At 35.4% G+C, this 13,403-nt stretch overlaps 1 protein-coding gene across 5 annotated transcripts in view; it reads left to right on the forward strand.

The window, feature by feature from the left end:
* The window catches only part of LOC150104774 (uncharacterized), a 334,262-nt gene that overhangs the window by 218,836 nt on the left and 102,023 nt on the right, over window positions 1-13,403 (forward strand). For all 5 annotated transcript variants that reach the window (XM_090395341.1, XM_090395343.1, XM_090395345.1 and 2 more), the window contains exon 9: window positions 5,038-5,235. In XM_090395341.1, the coding sequence (XP_090251467.1) occupies window positions 5,038-5,235 (198 nt within the window). The remainder of the gene's footprint in view (window positions 1-5,037; window positions 5,236-13,403) is intronic.

The raw sequence follows: 13,403 nt of genomic DNA on the forward strand, positions 1-13,403 counted from the left end.
CTCCATCACTTCCACTCTACTGATGTTCTGCACCATTCCTTCAGAAGGCTGCCCATCTTCTCTGTGAGTCCTTGCATTTTCCTCATTCAAAAGTCCCTCAAAGTATATTCTCCATCTGTTTCTTATGTTCACATCCCTCCATAATACTCTTCCTTCAGCGTCTTTGATCTGCCTCACATGTAAGATGTCCTTTTCTGCTTTATTTCTACGTTTCGCTAGTTGGTAAATTTTTCTCTGTCCTTCCTTTGTTTCTAATTGATCATATGGATCTTGATATGCCATGGCCTTCGCCTGTGCCACAATTCTCTTGGCCTCTTGCTTTCTCTTTCTGTACACCTCTCTGTCCTCTTCCACTCTTGACTCATCCCACTTCTGTTTTGCCTTCCTCTTAGCTGTCACTGCCACTTGTACATTATTATTCCACCACCAACCCTCCTTCTGCTCTCTAATCTTACCAGATGTCTCACCAAGCACCTCGATTGCACAGCCCAGGATTACTTTTGAATTATGTTTCCACCAATCCTGTACACTTTCCAGTCCATTAAAAATCTTCTCTACTATCCTCTCCCTAAAACGATTCCTCATACTCTCTTCTTTTAAGCGAAACCACTTAATTGTCTTCATCCCATGGCTTCCAGAGGTTCTCATCTTCGATCTTATTTTAAAGTTTGGGCACAGCAGTCGGTGTTGCTGTGCCACTTGATCTGTTGGAATTACTTTACAATTTGTTACAACTTTTAAGATGTTTTCTTCTAGTCAAAATATAGTCAATTTGTGAACTGTTGTTATCACTCCTAAATGTTATTAAATGTTCTTCCCTCTTGTAGAAAAACGAGTTCACAATTGCCAGATCAAACGCTACGCTACTGCAAAGTCTACAACCCTCTCTCCTTCCTGGTTCATCATTCCCACTCCATGGCAACCATGCACCCTTTCACAGTCTCTATTCTGTCTCCCTATGTGTCCGTTCAAGTCTCCTCTGACAATCACCATCTCGTTTTCTTCCAGTTCCCTCATTTCTTCATCTAACACGTTCCACAACTCATCTTTCTCCTCTGCTGTACAGCCAACTTGCGGAGCATATACACATAATATGACCACACGCTCTTCTCCAAGACCCAATTTCATTCGCACGATCTAATAACTGTAATAGGTAAAAGTTAGGGATATTATTAACTGGTGTACAACTTTTCACTTCACTGCTAACTTTATTTTTAACAACTGTAATATTGTTGTGAGATTAGTTTAGCCTGAGTAATTTCTTTTGTTCAATATGCCATCATCACTAAATTTAATAATTTTAATCATAGTATGTCATACAGTTATGACTTCTTTTCACTGGCATCAAAAGTTCCCTACTATTATTAACAACAATAAATTAAGTTATAAACAGCTTATAACTTATTCACAGAGAAACAAAGAGACGCAGCAGGCAATGATGTTCCAAGCAAACAGTCCATGGAAAATGAGCATTGGTTGAATCGCCATTGTGTCATGCTGCTAAAACTGTTGTATCAGTGAATATGCCATCATATAAATGGGAACTGGTCATAATTGAAAATCGTCATATGAGCAGATAAAGCGAAACATTATAAGGTGGGACATCACTGTAAATATATATACATATACACACACACAGAGTCAGGTCTCTTCTTATGTGGTAGATACGTTCCACAGAAAACCAAATATAAAAATAGCACAAAAACAACCTAACTTACATTGAAAAATTAAGGATACGTTCCATAATTTCCTAAAACCACATAAAACTATAAAAATTCAGGAAAATAAAAATGCCTAAGTTTGTTTTATAGCTCATCATCATCAAATTCCTGCTATGTACCCTCAAGGGGTGTACAGGATATGACAGTACTACATGAAAAATTTACATCATTACTAACTTCCTATCTACAATTTTCCTCCAAATCAGTCTGTTACTTGTCATGACTCCAACATTGTCAGATCTTATATTTCTATCGTCTAAGGCACTTTGTACCGTATCAATCCACCTATATCTTGGTCCTCCTCTGGGTCGTTTTCCTGCCAACCTGGCAGAGAACACTTGTTTTGCTAATCTTTCCTCTCCCATTCTATTTAAGTGACCATACCACCTGAGATTACCTCTGCTAACGCATTCCTGGATGCTGACAATGTCAAGTTCTTTCCTAATATCCTCATTTTTAATATGATATTGCCATTGATGCCATCTGTTCATGCCTATAATCTTTCTCAGGACTCTCATATCTGCAGTCTCTAGTCTTTGGTCAAGGTGAGGATTGGACATTAAGTCAGAAGCCCTGGTCGGCTCTCCGCATTCCTTTAAAGGCTATGTGGAGGTCTCCTCTCAGTTATACAGCTTCGACCCTTAAGCACCCCTGTTTTAAAGCTTTATTCATTTAATTTTATTGAAAAGTAACATTTTTTTTTTTTTACATTTTTTCATCAGAATTATCGTTGCTATTAGACAATATTCGGCAACATTTGCAAACTGATGCGAAATCACTTTTATCAAGAGAAAAGATAGCCAGCGCATCAAATCTGAATAAAAAGGGAAAAAAACTGAATGTGAGAATTACAGAGGTATTTCCCTACTGAGTGTTCCTGGCAAGATCTATGCATGTATACTTGAGAAACGGTTGAGAAGAATTGTGGAAGAAAAGCTTGGTGAAGAACAAGCTGGATTCAGGCCAAATAGAGGCTGTCAGAATCAGATCTTCACTTTACAACAAATAGTTGAGAAAGCATGGGAATATAACAAAAATGTGTATTTAAGTTTTGTCGATTTGGAAAAGACATATGACAAGGTGCCAAGAGAGAAGCTATTCAATACGCTGCAGTTATATGGTGTCAATGGGGCATTATATCAAGCAATACTTAGTCTTTATTTGAGTTATAAGTCAGCAGTTAGAATTGAAGGAAGTACAGGAAGATGGTTTAATGTTAAATCTGGTGTGAGACAAGGATGTACATTATCCCCTCTGTTATTCATTATCTATATGGATCACATTATGAAGGAAAGTGGTATTAAACCTGATATCAAAATTGGAGATGTTAATGTCGGCTCTTTTCTTTATGCGGATGATGTTATACTTCTAAATAAATCCGCTACAAGTCTGCAAGATGCTCTGACTAAATTGAATAGCTGTTGTAATAGATATGGTATGAAGGTCAGCAATAAAAAGACAAAGACATTGAAAATGTCAACTGTGTTGTGAATGGAGAACCTGTGGAACAAGTAAAACATTTCAGTTACTTAGGCACAATTTTTACTGAAGATGGTAAATTAAATATAGAAATAGACAACAGAATCAGCAAAGCTGGTATGGTGGGAAGTCAATTGAATAAATTCTTAACGGAATAAGAGAGAAATTAGTCGGAACACTAAATTAGCTGTATACAAGACAGTGTTCAAACCAGTTTTAACTTATGGATCTGAGAGCTGGGTCAGAAGTAAAACTCTTGACCAAAGACTAGAGACTGCAGATATGAGAGTCCTGAGAAAGATTATAGGCGTGAACAGTTGGCATCAATGGCAATATATATTAAAAACGAGGATATTAGGAAAGAACTTGACATTGTCAGTATCCAGGAATGCGTTAGCATAGCTAATCTCAGGTGGTATGGGCAAGGAAAGATTAGCAAAACAAGTGTTCTCTGCCAGGTTGGCAGGAAAACGACCCAGAGGAAGACCAAGATATAGGTGGATTGATACAATACAAAGTGCCTTCAACGATAGAAATATAAGATTTGATAATGTTGGAGTCTTGACAAGTAACAGACTGATTTGGAGGAAAATTGTAGATAGGAAATTAATAATGATGTAATTTTTTTCATGTAGTACAGTCATATCCTGTACACCCCTTGAAGGTACATAGCAGGAATGTGATGATGATGATGAAATTTTTCTGCCAAGATGGTTTCACAAATTTTGAAAGGAAATCAAAAGCAGCAACACTTAAAGTGTTCTGATCTTTCTTTATGGCTGGTGATGAAACTTTGTATTTTCAGTATGACCCTGAAACAAAGCACCAAAACATGCAATGGAAAACATCGTCTTCTCCAAGATAAAAAAAAAAAAAAAGCATGAATGGTCACGATTGCAGATCAAGACGATGCTTATTTGTCTTTTTGATCATAAGAGCAAAGTTCATTTCAAATTTATTAAACAAGGCAGAACCAACATTGTTATTTTTAACTGCTGGCAAGGTGATGTGAAGCTATTTGAAGGAAGAGACCTGAATTTTGGCCAAACAACTGGATCGCCCATCAGTAATACCCCTGCATGTGATCTAAGTCTTTTAAATACTGATGCAGACACGATGATCCAAACTATGGATCATCGGGTCTGCATTGAGCGTATATGGTGCACACATCTAATTGTGACTCTGTTCTTTGTTGTGGATGAGGAAGATGTGGTGAGGATTATGGCAAGTGAACAAGATGACAGGTCTATAGAATGTTTTCCATGAGAATGGATTAAAGATTTGTGAGTTACAAAATTTGGTTAATAGGCCGAAAAAGAGAACATAATAAAAATATATAAATTACTAAAGGGACTATATAGGAGGGGTGTAGGAGACATTTTTCAGTGCATGCGAGGATGGGAGAGAACAAGGGATCCTTTGGAAATTGTGTAGTAGGAGTCTGGTTAGGACATGAGGACCAGATTTTTTTCTCTTCCTCTGTTGGAGAATTGGAACAATGAAATGGTTTTCCATAAACAATTGTGGGTGCTTAGTCATTGGATGAGTTTAAGGAGCGGTATTGTGTAAATAATGTTAGTGGATCTCTCATGATGCCTGAATAATAAGTCCCAAATTTAAAAAAATTATAATAAATCAAATGTATCCAGAAACAGATTTTTGTATGTTACATTTTCAACTGATATTCAGTTTTGTTGGTTATTATTTTGAAATTAATTTTGATGCTCTCAGAGGGGGAAAAAATCTTTTTTATAAGTTATTTATAAATGTATTTTTTAATGAAATACACTGATTCAGTAAATGAACTTTAAATATCTTGATTTTTTTTTTTTTTAAGAAAAGTGTAAAGACAAAAGAAAACCAGTTGAATCCATTTTTCAAGCAAACGTGTAGTCAGCTAGAACAGGTACAAAACAAGGTTTTTTGTTCTGTCCAACCTCATATAAACTTAAATGATGAGAAATCTGCAGCTACATTTATCCATATTATGGATGAAAGAGTTGCTCAATTGCAAGCAGAATGGCAGCAAAATCAGGTAAGTAAAAACACATTAGTTACACAAGAAAACAGTGCAGTAAACATATTTCAGAAATATTTTTGTAAGTCTTCTGGAATAGTTGAATTAAGTATTATATTTAAAGAGATATTATCTTTTTATTAAATGGTTTTTCATTTTTCAGTTAATTGTAAGAGTAATATATAAACTTATACAGAATGTTTATAAAATTCTTGTGCAGTTTGAATTTTTAATATCTTCACTTCTATATAAGATAAAAATAATCTGTAAAATACAGAGGGAATTTATTCAAGATTCAGCATATTTAATTGTACGAATGTCAACAATTATTTTGGATACAAAGCATAACATATCTCAAATTCATTGATTGGTTGTGTTTGAGTTAAAGCACTGATCACATCCTAGCATGAAGATTGCGGGCATGTTAAAACCGAAGCAAGACTTTGCTTCAGTTTTAACATATCCGCAGGAAAACATCTAATGGGAAGAAGTCTGCAAAGTGAGGTGGAGAAGGTATGGGAATGTGTGGTTTTCCTAGAGTGAACCATCCAGACATTAACTTTATGAGAATCTCTTTCATATTTCTAAACTACTTATTTCTCTGTCCTCTTCCTAAATATGGATGTATTATTATAATTGTATGGGCAACTGCATGGGGTATGAAGACTCATTATGTAGAAACCGAAACTATCCACACAATATCTTATCTCTCCTTGAATCCACTAACATAGGAAGTACTCACAACTAACTCTGAAAACTCATTTCATTCATTCACCAGTCTTCAAGCAAAAAATCTAATCCTCATATCCCTGCTAACCACACTTTTCCTCAACTTTCATTGATTGTCTTTGGTTCTGTCACTCTCTAGTCAAATTCTGAAACATTTCCCCTGCACCAATCCTATAAAATGCTTTTAAATAACTTAAATGTTTATTACTAAATATATGAAGAGCAAAAGGCTTCAATTCGGCAACGTAAAATTATTTAAATTAAGGGATATTACATTCTCTATTGTTTCATGCCGAACATAAAAACCATATAAAGTTTGGCGAATCCAAGCGTAAGCAAATACCTGTATAGTGCAACACATAACCCATTTGGTAGTGCAACATGAGGCAACTTATAGTGAGGATGGAGCAAGCTCTGATCACTATTCTTGGTATTTACCCATAATGTGAAACCCAGCTCCTAGGAGCTGTATTACTGTTCTACATTATGAGAGAAGGTCACTACTCAGACCGGTTTCAACCTTTACTGAGGTCTCATCAGTGAGTAGCTAGACCTAGATAATACCAAGTTTGTAGCGAACAGAGCTTACATACCCTACTATAAGAATTGCCAAGAAGGTGTCCTAATAAATTACTAAATATATGAAGAGCCGAATTGAAAACTTTAGCTCTTCATATATTTAGTAATTTATTAGGACACCTTCTTGGCAATTCTTATAGTAGGGTATGTAAGCTCTGTTCGCTACAAACTTGGTATTATCTAGGTCTAGCTACTCACTGATGAGACCTCAATAAAGGTTGAAACTGGTCTGGGTAGTGACCTTCTCTCATAATAATTTTATTCTACTGGATTTTTGCATCATCAGCAAACAACTAAATATTTTCCTTCAGATTACTTCCTATATCATTTATGTGTAAATTAAATAGTAGTAGTGGTGGTGGTCCTAGAACAGTACCTTGCAACACATCATTAGTCACCTACTTTCTCCTGGATTCTGCTCCTTGATTCACCACTTGCTGGTATCTGTTGGATGCTTTTGCAAAAGCTAAGAAAATCATCAATGTAGTAAAAAAAGTTAGTAAATTACCAAGCATGACCACCAATCCTTCACAAAGCCATGCTTACCCCCATAATGTATCATATTCTTATTCATCCTTTCTTGAATTTGCTCTTTGACCAACTTTACCAGTAATTTACCACCACTCATGAGATATTACTATTTGATCTATAATTTGCTGTAGAATTAGAAATTCAAAATTAGAATTTTGAATTCTAAGATACATTTTGCTCTCTTTTCACTTCCTTGGAACTCTGCCAGAGATGAGACTTAAATTAAAGACCCTAGTCAGAGGCATTGTCAGTTCGTAAAACCTGAGCTGATATCCTCTCTAATACCACAGCACAGTCATATTTATATTGAGATTTTGCAATCTCAATGTAAATTCTACCTCTGTTCTCACAGCAGTAACCTCACGTGGATCATACATTCTTGCAAAGTAGTCACTTGTTAACTCAACTGTTTAATCTGCTTCTGTCATCTCGCTACTATCGGTGTTCATTAAAGTTATCCTTCCATAGTCCTCCTTCCTCTTACTTGCTACATAACAAGAATTCTTTGGAATTTCCTTTGGCCTGCAACAAGTTTTTTTCTCATTTGATTTTGCCTTGCTTACCATGCTGGTCACCTTTCTCGCTAGGCCTTTGTACTTCTCATGCACTTGCTGGGGACCCCACACACACAACACCTTTAATTCTTTGTAGCTCCTCTTAATGACACTACTCATTCATATAACTCCTACCTGATTAATGCTCCTTAATTATCTCCCATGCACTGCTCTTTCGATTGCAGGCTTTTATGCCATGATGCAGCTTCAAGCTTCCTCCTAAGCTTGACATAATCTCCTGCTTTTTAGTTCCACGCATACTCCTCCTTGACAGAATATTTCCATTATTTTGCAACTTCCCAAATCAAGAACACATGATCACTCTCTCCAGTCAAAGACAATGTGGCCACCTTGGTTATAGATTTCTTCCAATCCCATGATCAGATCCAATATGCTCATATCTTGAGTCCCCTCCATCATATGCTTCCTCAAATAATGCTCTCAGTAGGTATATAAATTCCATTTTCTTCCTCCTTCCAATCTGTATCTCCATAGTTAAAGTCCCTTCCCCATAATAATTACTCGATCTACACTCGTATTAATTTTCTGATGCATGTCTTCTACATCATCCCTGGCCTATAGCAACAACCAACCATATATTTTGTCTTATTTGTCTCAATCTCATACCAGGCTGCCTCAAAAGAACTGTCTCCTATTTTTTTTGGCTGCAGTTCATCTTTCATCAGCAGTATCCCCATCCTATCTCTGTCCTGAAAATACTAAATCCCTTCACGTTCCATCCGTGTAACAGCATCATCTGCTGTTAGCCAAGTCTCATTAATGCCTAACTTTTGGTGAGGTTGCACTAACAAATGCCAAAAACTCTTCCCTGTTGTTCCTGATGCTTCTTGCATTAGTATATAGAAAATATAGCATCACTTTAGTCCCCAACCACTTTTATCCTGAATTGACTATCCTATTTGATATTGTTGCTTAAGAGACTATATTCCACATTTTTGGGGCATTCTCACACTCACTTGCCTCATTGGGTGCCTTCACACACACACACACACATTCAGCTGCATCATCCACCCTTATTGCTAAAAGTTTTCCTGCCTTTGCACTTCTGCACTCTTTGTAAACAAAACTCTCCCTCTCAAGATAACTAGTACTGAAACCATTTAAATGCAGTCCATCAGCATTATATAAATACTCTTGTCAGACAAATTTACATCATAGGTCCACAACCCGTATATTTATTTGTTTGCTATTGCTGCCCTCCTCCTTAGTTCGCCTTCATCATAGCGTGGCAAGAGACTTACTATCTTCACCCTCTTGCTCTTCTTTTTTGTTTGATCCAACAACTCCACATCCTCCCTTATAGAATACTTCTTATCTCTCTTTCTCAGATCATTAGTGCCAACTAAGACAATTAATTCTTTGACCTTAACTTTCTGCATCCTTATAGCATCACTAATAATAATAATTTTTGTATAAGGGGAACAAAATTTTGTTATGCTTTTATTAAGTACTCCTCTGATCATAGAAATATCAATACAAAATTTTCTCCTTACTTTGTTTCTCTTGTTTATTCTTATAATCTTGATTCTTACCTTGGACTTTCTGCTTTTTTCTCTTCTGAGCCCTGCTAATCTCATGATTTCTGCAATTTTTCAATTTTCTCTTTGTCCTGTGAAGAATAACAAGCAAACATGCTATTCCCTTACTGAGGTCCACTTCATTCTCCTGAATTCCACCAATGCACGTTCAGCATTAATTCTAACATTAACATTATAATTTTTAAATCTGCCATCAATTGTGAATACTGTTCATTCTAGTAACATCTGTTGATGAACCTTGCTAATGATATGACATTTTGCTTCATCACTTAAGTTGTCAACAAATGAGACATTATTTTCAGCTTCATGGTTTAAAATGATGGCAGAAAGCTGATCTCACATGGAAATGTTCTTCAGAAACATTTGGTGGAATCATGTATTACATCAGCAAAAAATTACAAAACATTTGTGTGAACACTGTCTTGTGTACAGCCAATTTAGTGTTTTGACTAATTTGTTTCTTGTTGTGGTTATAGCCTTTTGGTCGTTTAGGAGCAGGCTATATATATATATATATATATATATACCACCATCTAGGGAAATGACTATGAGCAAGATGGTTTGCCATACTATATCCTATGACTGTATCCTGTGTGTTCTTGGGGCCGGTTTGCCTGCTTGCTGGATGAAAAAACCCCAGATAAACTGGTGGAAAAAACTCTGCTGTCCACACCCAAGATCGGCTAACTTAGCTATGGCTGAGAAAGATCCTTAAGCTCCTCACATCGTCGACGGGAATCAAACCTAGGACTCTCCTTCCCCAGGCATGTAGTTTCAAAGCGCATAGCCACTAGGCTAATCACGTCGACAATTTCTTTCTTATTCTGTATAAAGTTATTCAGTTGACTTCCTGCCATACCAGCTTTACTAATTTCTGTTGTCTATTTCCATTTTAATTTGCCATCTTCAATAAAATTGTGCTTAAATTGCTGAAATGCGTTTTACTTGTTCTTAGCTTCACCATTCAGGATAGAATTGATGTATTTTGTTTTGAGAGTTTTGTGAACTGTTTCTCTAGGAATACCTAGAGGAGCAGTGGTATTCCTAACTGCTTTTTGTGGATTGTTTGTAAAGCTTGCTGTACAGACAACACAGTGTTGTCATTTATTCCCCAATCTACTGTTTTGTGGCTTATTATTAATGGATAAAAACTCTTCAAATTTTTTTCATCTAGTTTGTAACTGAATTTCTACTAATATGTCCTTGTTGTTACAAACTGTTAACACCACTGGCCAGACCTCTGGTCAAAAAAAAAAAAAAAAAAAAAAAAAAAAAAATCATATCAAAGCTAGAGTACTGTTATCTCTTTGGCTAGAGATTATAAGAGCTGAAATTATTGCCTAAATTTCAAAAGTGAGGAGTTGCTGGAGAACATGAAAAGAATTATGTGGGCTGAATGTGTACTATCCATATTTAGACCACCATTATTGCTTAGATTAGAATGGTTTATCAAAATTTCACATCCAGGTTTTTGTTTGATATAAGGAATAGGTATCTCTCCAATCGGTTTGGTGTATAGTACGCCCACAGATTCGAGACCCTTCGACACTTCTGCACATGTCACAAAAAAGGAGAATCCATTCTGATAATAGAGTAATCAATCAGTCTTCTGGGATGAGTTTGTTTATTATTACAGGTCAGAAAATTTAGCTTTTCTGTTACAAACATGTAGTTTTTAAACTAGTACAGCGACAGACAAGAAAGAAAGCATGTGATTTCGCATGTTGGCGACCAATTCGTACATTCTTCATTTCTTTTTCCCCTTCAGCATGAATCGACTATTCTTGGCAGAAAACCAAGTGGAGCTCTACAAAGTGTGGGTGTACTATAGGATAATTTTAAATGGAACTTTTCATTATAACATTTATTAGACATGTATTCACAAGAATACATGTAATATCTGCAGATAAAATTACTATATTCTTGTGAATACATGTGTCTAATAAATGTTGGTGTAGAGTGTGATCTAAGAGGCCCAATTTACCAAAATTGTTATTTATTTATTTTTAATTTTATTTCTTTAATGAATTGCAATTGTGTATCCAGTTTCACCAATATAAGGTAATTTGTAGATGTAATGGAAACTTGTAACATTTAGAATCATCATCAAATTCCTGATATGTATCTTACTACTGTGTCCGGACAGTTCATCAGCGACAATTGATCGTGGGAAAATTAATTGCATGAAAATTCATCGCAGATATGTGGGGGGAAAAAAAAAATCCCATATAAGAAAAATTTTTTAAAAATATTTTTTAAAAATTTTATTTTGATATCACTTTTGTATGATGACACTGTTTTTTTAAACATTAATTTCCCCAATATCACGTAATTGAATGATTTATATTTATCAGGAAATAATTTAAATGAGAAAATATACAAAATTTGCTCATTTGTAGTAATCACAATTTAATTTCAGTATCAGAATATTAAAAGTTATCTGGTACAATTACTTTGGAAAAATAACGAATTCAAATAAAAAGGTGCACACATGTTACCTAGCAGTATTTGTGTGTGTGATAGTTGGGGGGGGGGGGGTGAACCATCAAAGATGAAATACAATTTTAATTCTATTATGAAAATTTTGGAAATAAAATTTTATTTTTATGCATGCACCTATACATGTTGCAAATGATAAACTTTAGGGAAAGTATCGCTACTTCAAAATTGCCGCATAATATCAAAATTAGCAGAAAATATGTACATAACAGTTTACTTCATAATGAGCGATTCCAGGAAATCAAGAAAGTTGGAGTGCAAAGAACTACAGATTACATTATAAATATTATACATTATGTAATATGATTCAAAATTTACGTATGATTATCTATGTAGTAATATTGTAAAAGAGTAAACCTTCACGCACTCTGTGAACTAATTTTCTAACTAAGATTATGAAATGTTTGACAAAAATAATTATCTCAAATCAAGTTCTGGAAGAATAAAACGTATTGGCTACTAAGATAATTAGCAAAAAAAAAAAAAAAATGATAGTGGCATTTCTCCAGAGTGATACAATCTTAAGTGAAGAAATATGAAAGGATCTCTTATTTGCACTGGCATTAAAAACTATAATTATACAATAAAACAAGTAGCAAAAATAAATGTAACTTATCATCATCAAATCCCTGCCATGTACCCTCAAGGGGGTGTACAGGATATGATAGTACTAGATGAAAAAAATTACATCATTATTAATTTCCTATCTACAATTTTCCTCCAAATCAGTCTGTTACTTGTCAAGACTCCAACATTATCAGATCTTATATTTCTATCGTCTAAAGCACTTTGTACTGTATCAATCCACCTATATCTTGGTCTTCCTCTGGGTCGTTTTGCTGCCAACCTGGCAGAGAACATTTGTTTTGCTAATCTTTCCTCGCCCATTCTGTTTAAGTGACCATACCACCTGAGATTAGCTCTGCTAATGCATTCCTGGATGCTGACAGTGTCAAGTTCTTTCCTAATATCCTCGTTTTTAATATGATATTGCCATTGATGCGATCTGTTCATGCCTATAATCTTTCTCAGGACTCTCATATCTGTGGTCTCTAGTCTTTGGTCAAGTGTTTTACTTCTGACCCAGCTCTCAGATCCACAAGTTAAAACTGGTTTGAACACTGTCTTGTATACAGCTAATTTAGTGTTCCGACTAATTTCTCTCTTATTCCATATGAATTTATTCAATTGACTTCCCACCATACCAGATTTGCTGATTCTGTTGTCTATTTCTATATTTAATTTACCATCTTCAGTAAAAATCGTGCCTAAATAAGCTGCAATGTAACTTGTAGGTAATATAATTTAGATTCCAGTTACCAAGCAAACGACAAGCAACTGCATTTCTGGCAATAGTTGTCCAGTTAAGTGGTTAAGTGTTCTCCAGTTACCTATTACGTAACTGGAGAACACTTAACATACGCGAGGTAATCTGGTTAAGTGTTCTCGTCAGCGTGAAGGATTATCGCACCTTCTAATGGATATGACAGTCAAATGCACTTGATATCCAAGTTTCTTCAACAGGTGGTCTGACTCTTATCCAGGATTTGCTGGACATATATGTCCTAGCCGGTTGGGAGGTTAACCTTGCAGAGGTAGCAATCGAAAAAATCGCAGCTTAGGTCGCGTGTATCCGAGAGATACGTTCATTACTACTATGTGCTGAAATGCAATAAGACGTAAAAAAAAAACACTATAATAATACATGGTTTTATTCATTTTCAGTTAAAATCTA

This window comes from Typopeltis vanoorti, chromosome 7, assembly GCF_054136105.1.
Source record: "Typopeltis vanoorti isolate ZY-2024b chromosome 7, IOZ_Tvanoo_1.0, whole genome shotgun sequence".
In the NCBI taxonomy this organism is placed as follows: Eukaryota; Metazoa; Arthropoda; class Arachnida; order Uropygi; family Thelyphonidae; genus Typopeltis; species Typopeltis vanoorti.